The following is a 23969-nucleotide window of genomic DNA, read 5'->3' as shown; positions in this document are numbered from 1 at the left end:
AATTTAGTACTTAGAAATGTGAAAGGAAGATGAAAAATATAGAGCTAAGGAGCTTAAGGCATATTGAAGAAGAAGAAGAGAAACTGGACTGTAAAGATTAAATGAGGATTTTGGTGTTAGGAAAAAATACTTTTACATTGTGTTTTTTTGGCCAATATATGTCATTTGAAATAAACAGGAGAATCCCACATGAAAATGTAAAAAAAATTAGCAAACTTCAAAAGTATGATCTAACTGAAACATCTGAGGTAGGGATAAAAGTGTATTTAACTGCACTGTGCCTTGAAATACATTGCACTCACTATTCTTTTACAAAATACTCAACAAACTGTGTTACTTTTACAATCACGTTGTTTATTCTTCTAAGTCTTATCTCTCTGTCTTAGGTTTCAGTCTTTAGGATTTGGGGCTAAAGATTGCTTAAATCCATTTTTCTTGTGTGGTGTGAAATGTAAAGCCACAGTTTGTTGCCTGAAAAGAAATACTCTTTATTAGTTTATTAATGCAAAAACCACAGAAATATATCTATATGCATGTTTGTCTGAACCAATTTCATGGGTTATTATTTTACAAAAGTGTATGTAGTACTTGCAGTGTTTTTAGCTCTATGTAGAAAGATCTGTTATTCCAGTAATTAAAAAATGAACAGGAGAAGTCCTGTGTTTGCTGGTTTCAAAATTTGGTTCCCTATTTCAAAGAATATTAATCATCCCTGTCCTTGGGTGGGTTAACCCTGGCAGGCAGCTCAGCTACTCACTCACTTTCCCCCAGCAAAACAGGAGAGAATCAAAACGGCAAAAGTGAGAAATTGTGTTACATAGACAGTTTAATTGGCAAAGCAAAAGCTACACATCAACAAAGCAAAACAGGAATACTTTTCATTACTTTCCAACATCAGGCAACTTTTATCCCAGCTTCTTTATTTGGAGTATGATGTTGTAGGGTCTGAAATATCCCACTGCTCACTAGGGGTCAGCTGTCCTAGCTCTGTCTCCTCCCATTTTCCTGTGCACTCCCAGCCTCCTTGTCATTGGGGAAGCATTAGAGAAGACTTTGAAGCTATGTATGCACTTCTCAGCAACAGCTAAAACATCGGTGTGTTATCAACACCCTTTTGGTCACAAATATAAAAGAAAGCACCATACTAACTACTATGAAGTAGTTGTTAACTCTACCCCAAACAAGTACATGCTCTTTCAAACCCTTTCTTGAAATACTGCTCTTTGACAAAGACTTGTGAATCCTTTCCGTAGAGAAATACTGGTAAATTATGGTAGTTGTGAAATAGTAATAAATGCAGAGTTAGAGAACTAACATTATCTTTTCTAAAACCACTGAGGTACATGTGAGTGTTTGATTTTCAAGGTGACACACATTCATCACTGTAGATAATGGGCCTCTAAGAAAACAAGCATCATCAGAGCAATTGAATCACAACTAGGTTTTGTTTTGTTACTCTTTTTGATTAAAGATGAATAAACAATGTAAAAAGCTTACAAAGTCAGTGTTTCAATGATTTTGTTTGTTTTAAATATTTGGAAATAGCTAAAATACAAATGTACAGGTTGCTAATACCTTTTGAGTAAGAGATAAAAATGAAAATAATTTAATTCCATAGGTATTGAAAATCTAATTAATGCTCTGACAGGTTTTTTTATTTGTGAGTAGATTTTTAAAATTTTTATTTTATTTTCACTTAACATCACAGCAGTTGGAAAAAATATTTTGGTGCTGTCATCAAAATTTGACTCCACAGAAAAATATTGTTCCTATAAGTCATATTTGTCATATTCTATTTTTATTAGAGTCACCATTTAAGACGCTGTTTCCACTGTTATAAGTTTGTTGACAATTTCTTTATCCTTTTCTATCTTAATTAATTTTGCTCTCCTTCAGAAATCTGGAAATAAGGGTACTACTCCCAGAAAACCATCTCTGATAGTTACTGGAATTACTTTGAATCAATGATTAAAAGGATGTTAATATTTCTTCTAGAGTAGGTATTAAAATGTTCATAATTAACCCTTTTTCTCCTCACATTGGTTCTGTTTTCTTATAGGTGGCTGACTGAAGTTTTTATATTGCTTTCTTTTCCTACCTCGGAAAAAAAGCCAGGGTTTTAGTGAAGGATAGAGCATTAATGGCAATGAGTAGTAACTCTAAGTCATAGGATCATAGAATGGTTGGGGTTGGAAGGGACCTTGAAGATCTGGTTTCAACCTTCCCTTGGAAGGATGCCTCCCTCTATATCAGGTTGCTCAGAGCCCCATCCAGCCTGTCCTTGAACACTTTGAGGCATGGAGCATCCACAACTTCTCTGGGCAGCCTGTTCAATGTCTCACCACCTTCACAGTAAAGAATTTCTTCCTTGTATCTTATCTAAACCTACCCTTTCAGTTTAAATCCATTCCTCCCTGTCCTATCACTACACTTGCTCTTGTTAATAATCCTTCTCCCCTCCTTCAGGGGTCTTTAGGTGTTGGAAACCATTCTGTGATGCTGTGAAATAGTTTCCAAATTGCAGTACTAGCTTCCTCAGTTTCAGCTATTTTACTGAATAATTGTAACCATAGCAATCCTAATGGTGTGTTTTCATAGTGTTGAATTTCTTAGTATTGAATAAGACTAGAGGAATCATCTTGTTAAATGTATTGTTCCTATCAATAAAATTACTTTATAAGCTCTGCCTCTGCCTTTTATTTCAGTTTTATTTCAGAACAGTGCATTCAGTTTCTGCTCACTTCAAGTAACTGCTGTCTTGGACAGAGGGCATGATATCTTGCTTGGAAAGGCTGTATAACTCTCACTTCGGTTTTGTCTTTTTTGCATTTATTTGAATATATTTTACTGGGTCTTGAAAGCAGGTTATGACTGTGTATAAGTGGTTTATTACCAACATGTTGCATCCCCAGTGCAATAAGTGGATTAATGCCTGGTGTGGCAGTTGTAAGTCACACCGACTGTGTTGACCTCCATTGCTCTTTGGAATTAGATGGTTCTTGGTCTTGCAAAGCTGCCATCTGTCTCTTCTTTTTTTTGTAGCTTTCATATCTTTAAGCATATCTTTGCTATTGCCTTTCTTATGCCCCCCACCTCTCCTGCCTTTATTTTGATGGTATCATGATGTGATGGTGCCAAACCAAGTGGAGAAGGAAGAAGTCAGAAGGGCTTCAGAAGAGAGAGTCACTGTGCAGAAAAACTTGGATATGCTGGAAGAGAGGGTTAACAAGAGCCTTATGATGCACAAGCACAAGTGTAAGGTCTGGCATGTGGGAAAACATAATCCAGGAGTGCAGCACAGGCTTGGATCTACCTGGTTGGGAAGAGCCTGAAGGAAATGAGCCTGAAGGACCTGGTGGACAGCAAGGTCCATATGAGTGGAGAGTGTGCTGCTGCAGCAAAGAAAAACAACAGGATGCTGGGTTGCATCAATGTGAGCATCACCAGCAGAGATAAAGAAGCAATTATCCCACTTTGTCAGCACTTATCAGGTCACATCTGGACCAACTGTGTTCAGTTTTGGTCCCCACTGTACAAGAAAGGATGTGGACAGACTGGAGAGGGTCCAGAGAAGGGCCACAGAGATGTTCAAAGAACTGGGAAGCCTGACATATGAGGAAAGGCTGAGAGATCTGGGTTTGTTCAGTCTTGAAAAAGGGAGGCTTAGGGGAGACCTTGTTCCAGTACTTAAGGGAGACTAGAGAGAAAATGGAGACTCCTTTTTACAGTGTCACATGGAAAAGATGAGAAGTAATGGGTACAAGTTACTCCTGGGGAGATTCTGATTGGAGAGAAGAGGAAAATTTTCACATAAGGAACTATCAGCCATTGGAATAATCTCTTTAGGGAGACAGTGTTGGACACTGAAGATTTGGCTGGGCAGGAAGGCTGGGCTATCTGATTTGGACCATGCTTTTACCAAAAAAGACTGTACCTTTAGCTTTGTTTTTGCTACTACTTCCTGTGTATTCTCCATTTCCACTTTCTTATCCTATATGGCCTAGTAATCTTCCTGGTCTCTCTCACTTTTTATTTCTCTAGCAACAAAACCGAACTTCTTAGCAAAATAGTTAATGCTTGATACTACCACTTGTGAAAGATGAACTGGTTCATGGCATGGTGTTGTGTAACTGCAGCGTTTGAAAGAAATTTAAATATGATAATACAGTTAAAGAAAAATTATTATACAGAGTATGATAAAAAATGTGCAATTTGGAAAACATTCCTTACAGTCAAAACTCAGATATGTTTTGTTTATGCAAAAGAAAGTGAAGGGATAACTTGATTGTGAGGAAAAATTTCTGTGAAAGATAGCTATTTTTTTGATGGAAAAAGGTATGAGAGGATCTTTTAAATGATCTTGTAAATGAAAGCTAAAATGAAACAATTATAGACAAGATTTTGATTTTTTTTTAACAGAACAATTGAACATCTGCCCTTCCCTTCATTTGCTTCCTGTTTAATAAACTGCAGCCTCTTTTGGACAGAACTTTAAGGACTGTGGTTAAACAATAACTAACTGTTGTAAAATTTGTGTCGAGCAAATGACAAGTAATAAATAGAACTAAATGAAATTAAGAGGAGCCTTTGCATTCATGTGAACGAGGCCTGGCTTGTCATCCACAGAAAACTAAATTAAGTATAAAACCCACCAGTGGTGCTGTAATCACGGAAGTAAAGTACAAATAGTATTGACAAGGAAGTCAATACTAATTAGCATTAACTTCAGAGGCATTAGCCATGGAGTAGGCACTATTGTACAATTGTCAGAAGAATCTGGTTGCTTTTTAAGCTGTCCACTGGCCACTGAGGTATTGTCTGCTGGTTTTCTCTGATTAGAGAACTATTTCCATAGCACTGATTAGTATAACTATTTTTTTAAGCATTACAGAATACCATATTTCTAACTTTCCTTAATTTCTGGCAATATCTAAGATACTTTTTGTGGAGAAAGAGTGCCAGTCTCTTCAGGCCCCAAGTGGAGAAGGTATTTGCTATGCATCTCTTATAAATGCTTGAAAAATTTGTTAAATGTTGATCTATAAAGAGGCTTGATCATTAAGCATTCATAAAGATCAGTAATTGTGAAATACATGCTTTTTTAAAGATCTGAAATGTGAACAACTTAATTTGCTGGTTCTTTTATGTGTTGTAAAGAATGAAATCTGTTTGATCTATTGTTTCCATGTAAAGAACCATGTAAATATTCCCTTCATATGTTTCCAGATACCAGTCAGTAACTCTTGCTATCCTTTTATATATATCTGACTTAGAAAAACTGCTTGTTATTGTATAGTAAATTCAATTTTCAGGAAAAATAAATTCCTTGTAATTTATCTTTCATGTTTTTTAGGGAAGCTGGGAGAAGCGAATTCTGAAAAGTCTGAACAGCATGTGCACAGAACTCAATATCCCACTAGCACAGAAGGTAGTGTATTGTTAATTTTCTGTTTTCAAACTGACATTTTCTCTGAAATATCGCACACCTCATCTTGCACACTTGTAGTGTAATCTTCATTTTAGACATGGTTATCAAGAGCTGCAGGTTCAGTATCTAAATTTTAATGCAGAATGATGGCAATGAATGCCTCAGCTCAACTTGGGAGATGAAGGGACGAGATTTCTCTCTTTGCTGTTGCAGTAACTATCCTCTTGAGGGAGCAGCATGTTGGAAAGCTAATTACTGTGTTCATTGCTCTTAACAGTATTTTGTGTGCAGACTCGAAGCCTGTGTGTTATACAATGTGCTTTGTGTGCAGAGAGGGCACAACTTCAACATGTAGTTGAACTTGTAGTTGAACTGGTACTCAGTTCAACGGAGTATTAGGAGAGAGAGATACTGGTACATTGCTGATTTTGTTTGTCATTCATTCTGGTCTGGGTGTGTTTTTTTTGGGGTTTTTTTTTTTTTTGGTTTTTTTTTTTTTTTTTTTTGTGGGGGGAGGTGTTTAAATTAATATAGAGGCTTTAATCTCCTGTTATACCTATGTGATAGGTAGCAGAACCTCTGGTTCATCATGAGCTAAAGGATGTGGCTCTGTTTGATTTTCATGACTGCCAGGGCCAAGAATTTGACAGAGTCCAAGAGCTCTTTGGAATGGGCACTAAATCTTCAGTAACACGAAATTGAGTACTAAATATCCTAAATTCATTACTAAACACTGAAAACTATTTAGTGGGCTTCTTTCCTTCTGGGAACTGGGACTTGGGCTTTCTATAGTGTAATGTATCTTCAGGCTAGGGATAATTTGTAAGCAAATGAATTTGTGTTGCTATTTTGTAAAACACTGCATTAATGTATAGTTGAAATGGATACGTATTTGAAATAAGCATGTTTTTATTCATTCTGTTGAAAAAAAGAAGATACTCTTTTTTGTGCCTTTCAGAGGCCTGTAAATGAACAAAAAGAACTTCTTAATAAATGGAATGAAATGGGAACTGATGAGCCAGGTAAGGTCAACTAAATTTACATGCATTAAATTTTTGTACATAGAAAGGCAGCACGCACATCTTATTTACCGGTCAAAGGTTAATCTAATCTCTTCAAGGCAAATTGATTTCTATGTTTCTTTCATTGGTAATGCGTCATATAACTATTGCATAGTTATTTTGTTTCAAATTATTGTACTGAGATTGAATCATTGATGAGAGGTTATTGTATAATACTCCATATTCCAGTGCTTTAGAGATTTATTCAACTAGGACACAGCTCCTCTTACTGTAAACTTAGACTAACAGAAAGTGTTTGGAACTATGGATAATTAAGCTCGTATGTTTTCTAAGATAAAAATAACTCTTGCTCAGAATAATAGTGATATACTTTGGGAGAGCAAAGCTGACTCTCATGTTAGTTCATAGTCAAGTTTCTTAAAAAGGATTTTGCAGAGGTGCTGGTTTGTATTCACACATGTATTCATACCACCTCTCTGATGGCAAACACTTTTCATGGATTTTTTTAGTATGTCTCCCCAGTTTCATTTGACAGCAGTATGTGTAATTCAACAATCTAAGCTGTTAAAAAATAAAAATCACCTTTTGTAAGTCTAAGAATGATTCAATCTAAACACTTATGAGGAGTAAATAAAAGGTTCCTGTGACTACTGTTCACAGAATCATAGAATGGTTTGGTATGGAAAGGACCTTGAAGAACACTCTCCTCTTAGTTTATCTGAGATTTACAAAGATAAGGCATTATCAGTAGCATAATCATGACAGAATATATGGTGGTTCTTGCCGTAATATTTGTGATGGTGTTATTTTGATCTTTGCTCTAATCTGTTATTTAAATTTCTAGATTGTGTTATAGATAAGGCACATGTTTTTTTTATCTTTTGGTTTTAACATAATGTCATTGAAATCTTACTTCAGATCTAAGTCTTTTCCGACCTGTTTATGCACCTAAAGATTTTCTTGAGGTAAGCCTCTATGAAACAACACTCAGCCATGGGCTCGTATCCATTATAGTCTTTTATATGAAGCAGGAAAAATAATTGCTAAGTCTGTTTCATGCTCAGCATTTATAACAAGTGAAATATGGTATAGTTCTTATTAATCCATGTTAGGTTAAAAAAGCAGAATGCTATTGTCTCTTTTTTTGTTAAACTGCAGTTTTAAATTGTACCTGTGAAAAACTTCTCTAAAGCATAGTCTGTGCCCAACTTTTTTCCCTTGGAGAGTGATTCTCAACTGATTTTGTAAACCATTTTACATTTTAAATTCCAATATATTAAGCTCATGAGCTAATAGACTGTTTGATAGTAGGTTGCAGACTTGTGTGCAGTTGAAATTGTAGGTCATCTAGGAAGGTTGTAAAAAAACAAACAGGAAAGAGGACTGTATGGAATTTCAAGGCTTTTAAACGTAATTGAACTGAACCATTAAAAAATTGGTGACAGTGGAATCTTTAAAGTCTTAAATATCAGTATTATTCATCATTTTCTATGACTCAAGTGCAGAACATCATAGTAAAATAGTACTTATTACATATTACTCCTTTTGTTCAGTTAATCAAAATCATGTTGAAAATGTTTTATTTATTTTGTTTTCCATCATTGTACCAACAGCCATGGTGTGTTTTTAATCTTGGATCTGTAAATAAATCCATTTCTTTTTTTTAGCTTTATTCAGTGATCCTCATGATCACTCTCTTTTTCTTTTATACTGTTTTCTTTCCAGAGTTTGCAGTTTCTTTAAATTAACAAGTCTAACAGTGAGATTATATGGTATTACAAAAATTAAAAGAGTGAGAGTTGTAGAGGTATGATGTTATGAAAGAATTTCATAAGAGCTGAAAATTCATGCTAGAAAGAATCTTTGTAGTTCAACATCATATCAAACTCTATACATTGGAATAACAGATGTAAGAGACTGAAAATTCCTTTAAGATTCCTTTATAAATCACATTTCCTTACCTTGACATGATTCCTTGTCCTTTAAATTATATTTACTTTACCTTTTCAATTTTGTAATTTCTTTTTCTTATATGAAAGAAGGTATTTTGATATATTTTTATTTAATGAGGAATTGTTTTAGTTACTAGGTAAATAATATTGATTATTTGTCAATAACATTATTGATATTAAATATGAACATTAATGTATTTACTTAATGAAGTATATTAAAAATTGATTGTTAAATATTAATAATTAATAATTAGGTTGCACTTGTTTTGGAAGCTCTGTAAGATTGCCAGTGTAAGAAGATGGATAAAAATTCTTTCAGAGAAAATTCTGAAGAATATCTTAGATACTGTAGCCATCAGAAATGTATTATTGGCATAACCTAAATGAGAATGTAAATTTTAGTCAAGACATTACTATGTAGCCAGCACTTAATTGCATATTTTAAAAATTATTTCTGCTTTTTTATTGAGATGACTTTTCAAAGTAGACTATGTTAGCTTCCTTAAAAAATTACAGTACTTTCTCATTTTGAAAATGTTGAGACATAATTTGATCATTTGCATCTGTATAAATTGTGGGAAATTATTTAGTGCTGAGTGTACTGTTTGTAATGCTGATGATGTTGAGAAGAGTTCTGAATGTAAGCAAGAAATGACAGAGCTACAATTTTTAAGGTATTGATGAATCTTCGAAACCCAAATTATGAAAATGGAGAGCAGCCTAGTTTCAGAAATCATCTGGGACTAATTCAAGTTCCCTTAAAAGTTAAAGATATTCCAGAATTGGTAAGTATACTTTTTTCTTATAAGAGTTTCTATAAGAGTTATTTTTTGTTGCTAATGAAAATGATTCTAATGAATAAAAAAGAACATTAGTGTCATTGTAAATTTCTCCTTTTGAATGTGAAAATTAATGTAAATATGAAGTTAAAATACAGAGCATAAAGAAGTTCTATGAAAAATGAAACATAAACATAAAGTAATTTTTCTGCCAGTAGGGAAGTTTTCATTTTATGCCACACAGGTTTAATTTGTGCCAAAAATACACGTCTGTACATGTTATTCACTTATTTTTCTTCTGTACAAGAAATTTCAGATTTGTAGCACATCTTAATTCTGCAGATGCTCTACAAGGTCAGTAGTCTGGCAATGAGTTTGCTTCTCACTTTCTTCTCAATATAATTTTAAATCTCTTTATTGTCAGGTTGTAAATGAAAATAAGTGTTTGAGTACTATTGTCTTATATAGGAGAATTTTTCTTAATGCTTCATTGATGAGGCTCTTGGAGATTTTATGCTAGTAGAAAAACTTTCACCTGAGTTGGAAAAGAGATCTTTCATTCACCACTGCACTGCATCCAGGTGTAGCTCATTCTTGACATGCAAACTGGGACTTCTAACTAAAATTAGAGTAAGAATTGATTGTGAGATTCTGTTTCAAATGTGTGCATTTAGAAGAACTTAATTTGGTCCAAAAAATACTTACATTAAGCCTTTTAGAAGAAAAGTCAAGTGATTTAGAGAATTCAGCATATTCATTACTTTGTTATGGTTCTGTTCCTTTCCAGAAAGAAGACTTTAGTGAACTAGGCTTAAATACAGGACAGCTAGGTATTGATGATTCAGCACAAGTGCCTCCTGGTAAGCTAATGCCATGCTCTAGTCATTCAAACAGAACACTAATGAGTAGAATCTTCGAAATTATCAAAAACTATGTGTATTTTTCCCATAGTAAACCATGAATATTTGTTCTGTAACTATGATTGTAGTGACTTTCATAGTAAAATATAGCTAATAATAGAAAACATTGCATATATGAAGAGTTGGATTTGGAGAAGAGTTACAGTCGTCACTTTAACCAGAGAATACATTAATTTTGATATGTTTGAATACCTCAGGATCTAGAAAATCACATTTCCTATTTCCAGAAATACAGAAATGATCCACAAATATTAATCCAGCTAACAGAGAGGCATATATATACACATATATACATACAGTCATATTTAAAATAACTGTTGTCAAGAAAATATTTCAGGACATAAATATATTTTAATATTCAGTAACTTAAATAGTGTATAAAGTCTGTTGGTTTTCCATGTATGCATCTGTTGCTGTAGGAAGAGGTTTTAAAATGTTTTTTCCACATAAAAATGGAAATCTCTGTAGTATCATGAGATTTTTCTTTTTAAATGGAAACTTGCCTAATTGAAAATCATGTAGTATAGTTCTGCTTTGATATTTGTGCTTTTGAAACACAAGATTAGTTTTTGAAAAAGGACTTTGACTCTGATGCATGTTAACTTTCAGTGATGTTAGCTGGAAATGCCACTAAATGTAATGCTGTGTGGTAAAAATACAAAATACATTATCTGCTGGACTGTCTTTTTCATTTATTTTTTGCCATGATTTTCTGTGTCTTTATTTTCTAGAGTTCTTTGAAAATGAACATGTACGTGTTGGGCAGAAAGGTATGGATCTGTTTTTATCTGTAATAAACTGTGAGTAGTTAAGAATGCATTTAGTAAATTTGTATTTGCATGTACCTCTTAGAATTTTAAGAACTTAGACTAGCACAAAACATTACCGTTAATACCATTGTAACTTAGATAGACAGTCACTAATACTGTTGTCGTTTAGACAGGGATAGAAAAGCAAACATTTGCAGTCTACCAGTAGTACCAGATAAAAACAAAATAGGAAGCACATAGACAACTTTTATTCCACTACTGAATTTCAGTTTAAAATCAAAATTCTGTGGAGTCCGTTCTCTGTGCACAAAGTTCTCATTACTGTAACAGGATCTATGCCTTTGTGTCAGAATAGTCTTTTTAATGATCACTTGCAATTGCAGAATATTGCAGTGCATAGCCTCTATGGAATATTCACTTACTTGCCTCTCTATACTGCTTTTTCTGAAAAGTTCCAGGATTGTTTTTGTAGGTTAAGAAATAACATACAAAAAGATTTACTCATTACTGTCTCTTCTGATTCCTGCTGAACATTAGCACCAAAGGAAAAAATAGGCAGGATACTGTCCCAAAAGTGCTCCATCCTAATTTTTTTGTTGCAGTAACAAAGCAATGATCTTTCTTTCTTACTTTTTTTGTTGTCATCTTTCTGTCCTGCACTGTCAATTTTCTAATCCAAGAGCAGCTCATTAGGTGCTGTCCACCTCTCTGTTCTTCTCCCATTCTTTCAAATAAACTATATTTGCTGGACTTCTTGAGCCACTCATTCAACTCTACATTGTTGTTCATGTTCATCATCTCTTGTCTATACCAAGCAGTTCTATTCTAGAAAATGCCTTAGCTTTTCCTATATTCAAAGACTAATAATTTTGTAAGTATGTAAGTATCTTGGCCGTAAACTGAAATCCCTTTTCATTCAGTGGGAATCTTGCTGCATGCTCTAATAGGTGTTAGTTGTGACTTTGTTTGCCACTAAGGTATTGATTTTGCTTTTTATATTAGATATATTGCCAAGTCTGAGAATTTTAATTAATTGTGTTTAATAAAACCCATCTTGTATATACCAAAACAACTTTTTAATATTTTGTATGTCAATAAGAAAAAATAAGGTGGATGCCAAGATGAATCCCAGTGTTTCTGAAGTTCTGTAGAGAAGGTAGGAATGGGGGTTTTTTGCCCTCTTCATGCAGGATCATATAAGTGTCTGTGTTAGAGCTCTGCAAGGTAAACAAAAATTTGGCAAGCTGGTCTAGTCAGTATTTTAGCAAAAATGGAAGGATAGAAAAATCAATTAGATAGATATTTAATTCCAAACCTTATCCTTCTAAGTCATATCAAAGCAGATATTGTGACTATCAAATTCAGTGATATAAGATATGGAAAAGCAAACTGCCTCATAGACACTTCAGGAAAATTAGAGGATATGGATTTGGAAACTTCTGAATAGCAGTCAAACAACTATGTAATGTCTAGATAATAACCCAGAAATTTCTCCGACTCTCTCTCTTTTGTGAAAGACATTTTGGGTATGAGGGTACAGTTAATCACATACCCTTGGTGAGGAATGCTTTTACCAGATTACAGTAGCTAAAGATGTATGTCTTTCAAGTTTATAGATTTAAGTAGGGAACAAGATAATCTGTTTTATGGTATATACAGTATTGCATTCAGCATGAGGCCCTTGTTGACAAAGTAGCCTAAAGCTTCACAAGAGTGACCCAAATAAACAAACCTGTCAGCAGCAGAGTATTTATTTTATGTCAATATGAAGGCAAACTAACATCTTTCAAGGTCTTTATCCTCTAGAGTAAATATACCAATAATGAGAGAACATGACAGTACACTCTAGAATGAAGAATTCTGGCCCCACAGTTATCTGTGGAGATACTCATATAGTTAACATGAAAAGAAGAAAAAAGCCATAATGGGTGACAGTGTCCTATTTGAACTGAGTTACTACTCATTGTTAAACCAGGAGCATTTTTTGGCTATAAATGGCTGCTTATTCTGCATGATGCCAGCTTCATAGCTGCAACTAGCCTTGATATAGCCATGTGTACATACTAAGTCCTATTTTATGACAGAAAGTAGTACAGCCTTGCTGATTAATACCAACTGCCTTGTTTCCCAAGGAATTACTTAAAAATTGCACTCTGGAAACTGGACTTTTCAGTATTTTCCTATTTGCTAATGCTTACAGCATGGTAAGCCAGTTTTTAAAGTTAAATATTAAGGTATTTGATAGAAGTCGTATGCTACATCAACTCTTTATGTGCTTTGTTTCTTACAGTTTTAGCAGAGCAAGATAGTGCTGCAGCTCAGCAGTATGTTCGTCAGGGATGTCCAACAGCACTCCGAGCTGATCTGTGGGCTCTCATCCTTAACATTTCTAATCAGCCAGAGGTAAGTGGCAAAGGGAGAGTAAAATGTGAAGACTAGGTGAGAACACAAAAGTGCAAGCGCATATCTTCTAGTGATATTTTTTCCAAAATAGAAATGCTCTACTGAGTTATCACAGGAACTGATAAACATTTTATGATTTAAAAAACCTCTGTGCTGTGGTGAAGTCTTTGCCACTCTTCCTAATTTTTAATAGATATATGAGCAAAATACTGTAGAACAATTTATTCAGTTAGTCTGTCTCCTGAGAATTTCTTATATAATGCTGACTTTTTTAGAAGGGGGCAAGAATAAAGATCTGGGACAAGGACTGAACCTCTCATATTTTTGCTAAATTTTATAACAAGTTGTGTTATATCATTTTCCTCTTTGTTTGACCCTGTCATCATATGGATTTACATATCTTACAAATTGCTTTATAATGGCATATACTCTGCATATGTACAATCAGAAAGACTTAGAGAGAAGCTAGTAAGACATGGGTTGTTTCCACATTCCCTTGTACAGCAACAGTTTTTCATTGTACCTTGTATTTGATAGAAGTCCTCAACAATGAAGGTTTTTGTAGTATCTGAAGCCATGCCTTAGTCATTATACTTTATATATCTTAAAAAGGTAACTCCCTCTTTAAAATCTGTGCATAACTGGGGACACTTTGTGAGACTTTTATATGTACCTAATTATTTACTTTGTGATAATTACACACATATTTGTCTATAGATGAAAAAGAAAAATAAACTATGTACACATACATTATTCTGAGACTGAGTACAGTAGAAATTTTCCTTTAGGAGACATTTTGCAGGATCCAGAGCCTTGAGACTGAACTGAGTAGATTGTGTGCAAGGAATTAGTGGTGAGACAGTACTTTGTGATGATGCTGAAAGAACTCTAGAAAGTGGCTAGAAAATGGTAGTGGTAACTTTGAGACAAAGTGGTAAGGGCAGATGAAGTGATGCAGACTGGGAAATTAGTCTACTACTTTGAGATTGTTGAAATAAAGGGTTGAAAAACAGTGATACAAAATGCACCCTCAGTCCCCATGAAAACCAGAAATTATCAAGCTGGGACAAGATACACTATGTTGGAGAAAATAACTTAAGCTGTGAGGTAAGTACATGTAAATGTTTTTTTGTCATGCAAAACTGAAACTGTTCTTCTAATGTAACAGCTGTCATAATCTTCTGTCTTCTTTTCCAAGACTCTTTTTGCATAGCATTTTTCATCCCGGCTTCTAAAAGTTGTTTTATGGCCTTCAAGTACTAAAAATAGAAATGAGTATAAAAGATCAGTTTTCTGAGTGACACCAGCAGACTGCCCCTGGATCAGGTAGAATAGCATGTGGGCTACCACAGCTGTGTTATAAGCTGAATAGCCATGGTTCAGTTCAAGCATTACATTTACTAATGTTTCTTACACAGAAGTAGGCTGTGACTACTGCCAAAATGCTAACACCCTGAGATGTTCTTCTTGCATAGACTGAATACATGGCTTTATTTTTTGTAAAGTATAGCAAAGCAATTTCTATATACATGTAGCTGTTTTACGATCTGCTGAATTTCATATAGACTCTATAGATTTATCAAACATTTCTTTTCTCTACCTCTTGTAAATAGTTTCTCTGCTAGAGTTGAGTTGTCTGTTTGCAGACATTCCTTGCTGTAATATTTCTGATTTGCAGTTTGGACTCTATTACATTTATAGCTGTATGAATCTCTAAATCACATGAACTGTGAATTTCCTTTCTTTTATGTGAAACATTATAAGGGTTCGGTATGGGCAGCATTGTGTGGGCTAGCATCCAATATTGTTGTTTGGAAAATTTTATTCAGTAAAGCTCAGTCTCTGTATAAAGCTAATTTACAGCCAAGCAAGGGATGATACTAACAATCTGCATTGTAATCATAAAAATGATAAACTGTGAGCTTGGTATGCAGGATTATTTAGAAGTGTATAAACACATTGGCTGACAATGAACTGTTTCTCAGTTTTTGTTTGTAATGGTACACTTTAGAGGAAGCGTGTTAAAAGAGCCTTTTTAAGATTGCAAAGACAAACATTCAAAGGTGAACAGTGTCACAGTCAATATTGTCTGTGTAAATAGTCCAATTTGCTGTATATGTACTTTAATCATCTGGTCTTGAGTCACAGAATCACAGTTATTTCCTGTGGATGTCTATCTCATTGCACAAAATGGATGGCACACACTTACTGAGAATCTGTTTAATTTTTTTTCCTTCTGTTCATAGTATTACACAATTGTTTGTTCTCTGCATGCTGATCAAACTACTTAAGAAAGAAATTTGTTCATTTGCTGATAGGCTTTTCTTTCCCTCTAATTTTTTTGAGTTAATAGGTGGAAAATCTTAATACTGAAAATTCCAGCTGCAAAAATGAGTAATGCTTTACTATGTTTTACTGAATGTAGTTTTGAAGGTTTAAAAACTTAATAATTAGATAAGGTGATAAGTTCATAATGGGGCTGCATTATGTGTATCTGCCTTATCAGAAGGGTTTTTTAGATTAGCATCAGTAGCCACAGTCCCCACTGTATCATTCAAACAATAGAAAACTCAGTTACAGTAACAGATTGTCATCATCTTTGCATGGAGAAGGATATACTTTACAAGAAGATTTCACAGATCTCTGGTAAAAGGAGAATAAGCTTAGGACCCTCTTCGAGGATTTACCAGGAGGGTCTTCCTTTAACTCTTTTGTCTGTTTTCTCTGTATGTAATCTGATTCAATTTTTGCTTTGTCCTTGTTAGATTTGAGAGGCAAATGCAATAGTGCAATCAAATAGTGAGAGTAGCTAAAAAATGGGTCATGACCTGCCAACAGTTCATCAGTGAGGGTGTAGATCTAATGCCAGGGGTTTCATAACAGGACACTTTTATAATAAGGCAATATTCTTAATTTTAGGACATCTTGTATTATGAACAGCTTAAGTCAAATGTGATTCAACACGACCTTTTAGTGGACAGCCTGATTTACAAAGTAAGTAATTCACTAAACAGTGAGTGATGTATGTGCTTATCACACTGGTATCTTGTTGTTGGTTTTATTAACAAAGAAAATAGTAGATGGTATGGTTTTGAGGAGTGTAAAAGTAATTAGTGTGAACGTATTATTGTGAACTTATTCCTTGTGCCTGTGTTGTCTCTCATGTAAGACATTTGAGCTGAACCGTTAAGTCATAAAGGAATGATATCTTCATTTGAAGGAGTCACTGGGTTTGTGAGAAAGAGCCAACAGGGTATGACTGCTTCCATTTCAAGTTTCAACTCTGAATGCTTAATCATCAAGTTAATAAAGCATTTTTTTATTTTAAAATGTGGAGTCTAAGCTTAACTATAGTTCTTTGAATGAAAGTGAAACAGTGTCTTCTATCACCGTGTTAGTTTCAGCCTCCATGGGAGTCTGAAGAGGGGTCTTTTGGATTCAAACTCTTGTATTTCTTATTACAGGATGTAAAGCTGACAGCAAGTAACGATGACTACTATTTTGTATTTGAGGATTATTTATATCAGGTATGTAACTATTTTTTGGTTAGAAAACTTAGGAGGTATACTCCTGTGGGGTTGTATCATCTTTGGAGAGAGAACTGCCTTTGTAAGGCAGAGTACAGTTGGACAGATACATCTGTTTGCTGCATATACTTTCCTTTTTGAATAGCAAACTTGGCCACTTAAACAGATTAAGCAGGGCAAGCTTCTAAAACTCCTGCTATGAAGGACCATACACAATGTCATTCCAGTGCACTAAGCTGAAAAATGTGAAATCAGCAATGTTTTTCTCCTTTCCAGCTTTGCAATAAATAATCCCCAATAATTAAAAGCTGTTGTGTACAGAGAAATTAAGACTTAAGAAGTATATTCAGCGTTCCATTTAAAAAACTATCCTGCTTTACAGTGACCTGTTGCAATAAGCATATTGATGTATATTTAAATTAAAGACATTGATTCTGAATAAGGTAGTGACAGGTATGGTTACTTGTAGGATTGCTCCCATCACAAAGCTGTTTCTAGCAATCAGGAATCCAGCTAATTTATAAAGAATTTATCTTTGTTGGTACCTATCAAATGCCCATAATTATGGAAGGACATTACATCTATAAATTTCCTAATGTGTAGTTGATTGCAGTGTCAACATAACTGTCATGCAGCAAACTTAACATTTCCACAGTGCTTTTGATTTTATTAGTCATATCTGTTATGTTAGACTTGCTTAATTTTTTTTTTTGTTTAGAGCTATGTGAAACTAAATAATTTCTTCTTTGATGGGAATATATAAAACTGCAAGTAATTTAACTAGGCAAGAAACTGTTCTTAATGCTGCTTGGTTCATATAAATATAAAAATATGCAGTGCTATTTAAGCATAGTATTCAAGCGTATTTACATATAATTCAGCATTTAAGTGTTAATAGTTAAAACTATAACCTCATGAAATTAGGACCTTTTTTATTTTAAAGTATACACAATATTAAGATCTTGTTTCAGAATTAAAACTTACTCTCGACTCCCATCACCTATTCAGGTGCCACTTCAGAATAGGTATGAGGCCCTGGATCTGGAGGGTCAGCCAGATGACGTAGAAGAAAATGATCTGACCAGAGAGCTTCCCAGTAATGCTTCATCTGTCAGACAGATCACGACCTCTAACAGTAAAAAGAAAAGAAAGGTAGTTGTAGTGAGTGACTCCCTTCTGAGGGGTACAGAGGGCTCCGTATGTCGACTGGACCCAAACCACAGGGAGGTCTGTTGCCTCCCTGAGGCCTGGTACAGGATATCACTGAGAAACTTTCTGGGCTGATTCAGCCCTCTGATTACTACCCAGTGCTGATACTCCAGACTGGCAGTGATGAGATTTAAAAAAGCAGGAGTGTCAGGGCAATTAAAAGAGGCTTTAGGGCACTGGGTCAAGTGGTAGATAGGACAGGAGCACAGGTAGTGTTCTGCTCAGACCCTTTGCTGGCAGAAAAAAATGATGAAAGGAATAGGAGAGCCCACACTATCAACAAGTGGCTCAAGGGTTGGTCATCAGCAGAATTTTGGGTTCTTTGATCATGGGACAGCTTTTGGCACCTGGCCTGCTGGAACTGGATAGGCTCCATCTCTTTGTTAAGGGCAGAAGTATTTTAGCTCATGAACTGGCAGAACTCATTGAGAGGGCTCTAAACTGGGTTTGAAAGGGGAAGGGGATGCAGCTGGGCTGTCTGGAAGTAAGCCCAAGGGTGGTAAACCTGAGTTAGGGGTGAAATCAGTAGCCCAGCTGAAGTGCATGTCTACCAGTGCATGTAGCATGAGTAACAAACAGGAAGAGCTGGAGGCCATGGTGCAGCAGCAAAGCTATGATATAGTCGCCATCATAGAAACATGGTGGGATGACTCACATGGCTGCAGCACTGCGCCGGATGGCTAAAAGGCAAGGGAGAAGTGGTGGAGGGGTGGCCCTTTGTATAGGGAGGCTTTTGTTGCCGTGGGTGTTGAAATTAATGACAATGAAGTTGATTGCCTGTGGGTAAGAATTAAGGGGAAGGCCAAGAAGGCTGACATCCTACTGGGACTGTTATCATCCACCCAGCCAGGAAGAAGAGTTACAACTTACTCTATAAGCAGCTGGAAAACGTTTCGGGATCACCAGCTCTTTTTCTTGTAGGTGACTTTAACCTACCAGACATCTGCTGGGAACTTAATACAGCAGAAAAGAGGCAATCCAGGAAGTTCTTAGAGTGTGTGGAGGACCACCTTTTGTCACAACTGGTGGGTGAGCCTACCAGGGGAAGGACTATGTTAGATCTGCTGTTTGCAAACAGAGATGGGCTGGTGGGAGATGTGGTGGTTGGAGGCAGCCTGGGGCATAGTGATCATTAAATTATAGAGTTCTCAATATTTGATGAAACAAGGAGGAACATTAGTAAGACTCTTACACTGGACTTCAGGAGGGCAGACTTTGGCATGTTTAGGAGACTTATTCAGAGAGTTCCTTGGGAAGCAGCCCTTAAAAAGAAAGGAAACGTTCAGGAAACATGGGTGTGCTTCAAAACTAACATCTTGAGGGCACAGGAACAGACTGTCCCTGTGTGCTGAAAGATGAGTTGCTGAGGCAAACATCCAGCCTGGATGGGCAAGGAGGTTTTGAAGGAACTTAGAAGTAAAAAGAGGAGGTATCATCTTTGGAAGGAGGGTAAGTCCTCTCAGCAAGTATTAAAGAGGGTTGCTAGAGCATGTAGGAAAAATATTAGAGAGGCCAAAGCTCAGAACTTAATTTGGCAACTTTTGTAAAGGATAATGAAAAAATGTTTTTATAAATATATTAATGGCAAAAGGAAGTGTAAGACCAGCCTTTGTTCTCTAGTGGATGTAGGAGGGAACTTAGTAACTGCAGATGAGGAGAAGCAGAGGTGCTTAATGCCTTCTTTGCCTTAGACTTTAGTGAGAGGATGACTTGTCTTCAGTACAACTGTCCTCCTGGGTTGGTAGATGGTGTCAGGGAGCAGAATGGTCCCTGTGTTATCCAGGAGGAGGCAGTCAGAGAGCTGCTGAGCTGCCTGGATGTTCATGAATCTATGGGCCCAGATGAGATCCATCCCAGGGTGATGAGGGAGGTGGCAGGTGAGCTTGCAAAGCCACTCCCCATCATTTACCAACAGTCTTGGCTCACTGGTGAGGTTCCAGATGACTGAAAGCTGGCCAGTGTGATGCCCATTCACAAAAATGGTAGGAAGGAGGATCCTGATAGGCCAGTTAGCCTGATCTCAGTACCCAGTAAGGTAATGGAACAGTTTATGTTGAGTGTCATCATGCAGCACCTACAGGATGGCCGGGGTATCAGGCCCAGCCAGCAGGGGTTTAGGAGGGGTTGGTTGTGTTTGACCAACCTGGGCTCCTTTTATGGCCAGGTGACTGCCTGGTGGATGCAGGAAGAGTTGTGGATGTTGTCTGTTTGGACTTCAGCAAGGCCTTTGACACTGTCTCCCACAGCACACTCCTGGAAAAGCTGCAGCTCATGGCTTGGACAGGAGCACCCTTTGCTGGATTAAGAACTGGCTGCATGGCTGGGCCCAGAGAGTGGTGGGGAATGGTGCTGCATCCAGCTGGGGACAGTCATCAGTGGTGTCCACCAGGGGTCTGTGCTGGGGGCAGCTCTGTTCAATATTTTCATTGATGACATGGATGAGGGAATTGAGTCTTTAATCAGTAAATTTGCAGATGACACTAAACTGGGAGCATGTGTTGATCTGTTGGATGGTAGGAGGGCTCTACAGAGAGACCTGGAATGGTTGGATGGATGGGCAGAGTCCAGTAGGATAAAGTTTAATCAGTCCAAGTGCTGAGTCCTGCATTTTGGCCACAAAAACCCCCTGCAGTGTTATAGGCTGGGGCTGGTGTGGCTGGACAGTGCCCAGGAGGAAAGGGACCTGGGGATACTGGTGACAGCAGCTGAACATGAGCCAGCAGTGTGCCATGGTGGCCAAGAGGGCCAATGGCATCCTGGCCTGGATCAGGAATAGTGTGGCCAGCAGGAGCAGCACTGGTGAGGCCACACCTCGAGTGCTGTGTCCAACTCTGGGCCCTCAGTTCAGGAAGGACTTTGAGATGCTTGAACACATCCAGAGGAGGCAACGAGGCTGGTGAGTGGCTTGGAACACAAACCCTGTGAGGAATGACTGAGGGAGCTGGGGATGTTTAGCCTGGAGAAAAGGAGACTCAGAGGTGACCTTATCACTCTCTACAGCTTCCTGAAAGATGGCTGTAGTTGGGTGGAGATTGGTCTCTTTCTCCAGGCAGCAACTGACAGAACGAGAGGATGCAGTCCTAAGCTGTGCAGAGAAATACAGGTTGGATATTAGAAAAAAGTTTTTTACGAAAGAATGATAAAGTACTGGAATGGTTTGCCCAGGGAGGTGGTGGGGTCACCATCCCTGGATGTGTTTAAAAAAAGACTGGATGTGGCACTCGATGCTGCCGTGGTTTAGTTGAAGTGTAGGGCTGGGTTGGACTCAATAATCTTGAAGGTGTCTTCCAACCTAGTGATTCTGTGATTCTGTGAAATTTGCAAACTGTCTGAATAATGTCAACTCAAACATTGATATTTGTTCACTAAAATATTTACATGTAAGAGTTTTTCTTAATTTAATGGTCAAAGATGATCTTCATTGTAACACTGTGTCTTCATGTAACCCACAATGTTCATTGTAACATTGTGTCTTCTTCTTGGGATTTGAAAATCTGATTTCTGTTTCTTTTTCATTTGTTATGTAGAGTACCATGGCATTAATTAGTCATTAACTGACACTTGCAGTAGACATGGGGCTATACACTATGAAGAAGTATGAACTACTAGATGATACAATATTTTGTTTTAAGATCATCAGAAATACATTTTGTTCATAATTGTCAATATATAACCCAGTTGAATGTTTTCCATTTTTTGTATCTCTATTGACTAAAAGAATAGCTTCAGAATGAAAATTGTAAAAAAGACTAAACTGTCTTTAGTAACTGAAGAAGACTCACGAAAAATCTTGAAAAATTATATGGCTAGTTTTACTGCAAGGCTTTGAAGCAGAGTATCTCAAACTTCTAATTATTTGTTGCTCTAGTTTTGATTGCTATTTTGTGGTATTCTTCAGACTCTGCTCTAGAAAAGTTATCCATTTTCCTTGATAATTTCCTCTTCCAACCTAATTTGCAAATGCTTTACTGCCGAATTATTTTGTTCTATAGCCCCTGGAAAAAATTTGTAGTATGAGTCACTGTGATATGGGATATTATTTATTGATTTAATATGATAAATGGAATTAAATATTGGTTAAATAAGATAGATAATGAAAATGTTAGTTTAAACCAGATACGTTATTTCTGGGTTTGCACTGGGTTTTTGCTTTTTTTTCATGACTAGTTACTGCCTCTTAAGTTTTCCAAGTCATTGAGCAGAGTGTTTGTGTGTTGTGGAATAGATGAAATGTCCACCAAAACAAGAAAATTTGGGTTTAAAATAATGATGAGACTATTTTGTTACATTATTGGTACCTCTTTAGTAGCATACAATTGTTTTCAGGAAAAACATTGTGAAATTATGTCATTTATTTCCTTTAATATCTTTGCTTTCTTCTCTCCAAAGTTTACTTATTTTTATTACTTCTTCCTAAATATTAAAATATAATACAAGTACTTTTAATAATGTGATTTCTTTTTGATAAAAGCTTTGACTTTGGGTTTTTTTCTTTCCCTCAGTGATTTGAATTCAGTGGTTTTCTTTTCAGTTGGATTATAAATATCCAATAATTTGGTTAATATTTCTGTACTTAAGGGGTTTGTGCCATTGTTTTCTTTAGCACTATCATTTTGTTAATGAGAAAAATAACACATGGATTAGTAAATTCATAAATTCTTTATTTCAGGCCAGAAGTTCAGTTTGAATACTGTAGTTTTAAATGCAAAGAACCTTGCCCAGAGTTTTTTTGGTATAGTCATAACTTAGGTTTGAGCTAGAGTCTATCTCTTATAAAGATGCAGAGTCTTCATTTAAAGACTTCCAGATACTGGTACTGGACACTGTATTCCTAAAAAAAGAGAGCCTCAAATGAAGGTTACATTCTTTCCCCTATGAGAGAACACAGTTAATGCCTTGTTCAGATTAGTTTCTCTTTCGTTCACCTCAGTTAACATACACACAGAATTACATTTGCCTGTGTATTGTTATTGTCAGTGATATTTTGGCAGCTGTGAACATCACTGTGTATTGCACAGAAATAATATGTAGCTTAAACTGCTTGAGATAAGAAAGTTTTATTCGTTTTTAAAAGATGTTTGTATTTGACAAATAATTTTGAGGTTCAAAAAAGAAAAAAGTCTCAAAATATGACCTGCTTACCATAAAAAAATTAAAGCAATAATATTAAATTGTGTCATTTTATGTGTTTTCTTTGACAAATGCTGATATGTGGAACATGTTTGCACCAATTAGTGGGAAGGAAAAATCCATTCATTTTTATTCTCAATAAATTATGTAGTGAAACATTTCCTCCTTTTACACCTTGACTACTGTTAAAATAAACTCTTAAAATCTTAAGGAGCAGAGTGTCCTGGGTTCAGCTAGAGTAAATTTCTTCTCAGGTAGCTGTTACAGTGCTGTGTTTTGGATTGGGAATGAGAATGGTGTTGATAACACACTGGTACTTTGGAGTATTGCTAAGTTGTGTTTATTCTAAGGACTTTTTCCTTGTCTTTTGCCCTGCCAGTGAGGAGGTACACAAAGGAAACTGGGAGAGAGCATAGCCAGGACTGATCAAAGGGGTATTCCACACCACAGAATGTCGTGCCCAGTGTATAAACTGGGGAGAGTTACCTGGAACCAGGTGGCTGATCCGGGTTTGGGAAGGGTCTGGTATTAGTAGTTTATTATCATTAGTATTATAATTTTCTATTATTCACTTACTAAACTGTTCTTATCTCAGCCTAAAAGTTTTACTTTGATTCTCCTTCTCATTTCACCAGGGTAGAGAGGAAGAGGGAGGAGGTTGAGGGAGCCTCTGAGTGATGCTTAGTTTCCTAGCTGGGCTTAAACCCCGACAGAGGGATTCAGGTGTGCAAAAGTCAGCAGTGACTTTTGAAGTCTGCGTTGTGTCTGCCCTCTCGTGTGCATTCTTCATAGTGCAGCCTTTCAGTGCCTGAGAACGTGAAGATTTTAA

General features: G+C 36.2%; 1 protein-coding gene across 2 annotated transcripts in view; it reads left to right on the top strand.

Annotated features, from left to right (window-relative positions):
* TBC1D19 (TBC1 domain family member 19) overlaps positions 1-23969 on the top strand; it is a 46569-nt gene that overhangs the window by 11409 nt on the left and 11191 nt on the right. For both annotated transcript variants that reach the window (XM_066317143.1, XM_066317142.1), the window contains exons 5-13: positions 5354-5428; positions 6387-6450; positions 7369-7415; positions 9077-9187; positions 9969-10041; positions 10833-10871; positions 13162-13274; positions 16194-16268; positions 16739-16801. In XM_066317143.1, the coding sequence (XP_066173240.1) occupies positions 5354-5428; positions 6387-6450; positions 7369-7415; positions 9077-9187; positions 9969-10041; positions 10833-10871; positions 13162-13274; positions 16194-16268; positions 16739-16801 (660 nt within the window). The remainder of the gene's footprint in view (positions 1-5353; positions 5429-6386; positions 6451-7368; positions 7416-9076; positions 9188-9968; positions 10042-10832; positions 10872-13161; positions 13275-16193; positions 16269-16738; positions 16802-23969) is intronic.

This window comes from Sylvia atricapilla, chromosome 4 (assembly GCF_009819655.1).
Source record: "Sylvia atricapilla isolate bSylAtr1 chromosome 4, bSylAtr1.pri, whole genome shotgun sequence".
Classification (NCBI taxonomy): domain Eukaryota; kingdom Metazoa; phylum Chordata; class Aves; order Passeriformes; family Sylviidae; genus Sylvia; species Sylvia atricapilla.
This window is presented reverse-complemented; position numbering and strand designations above follow the sequence as displayed.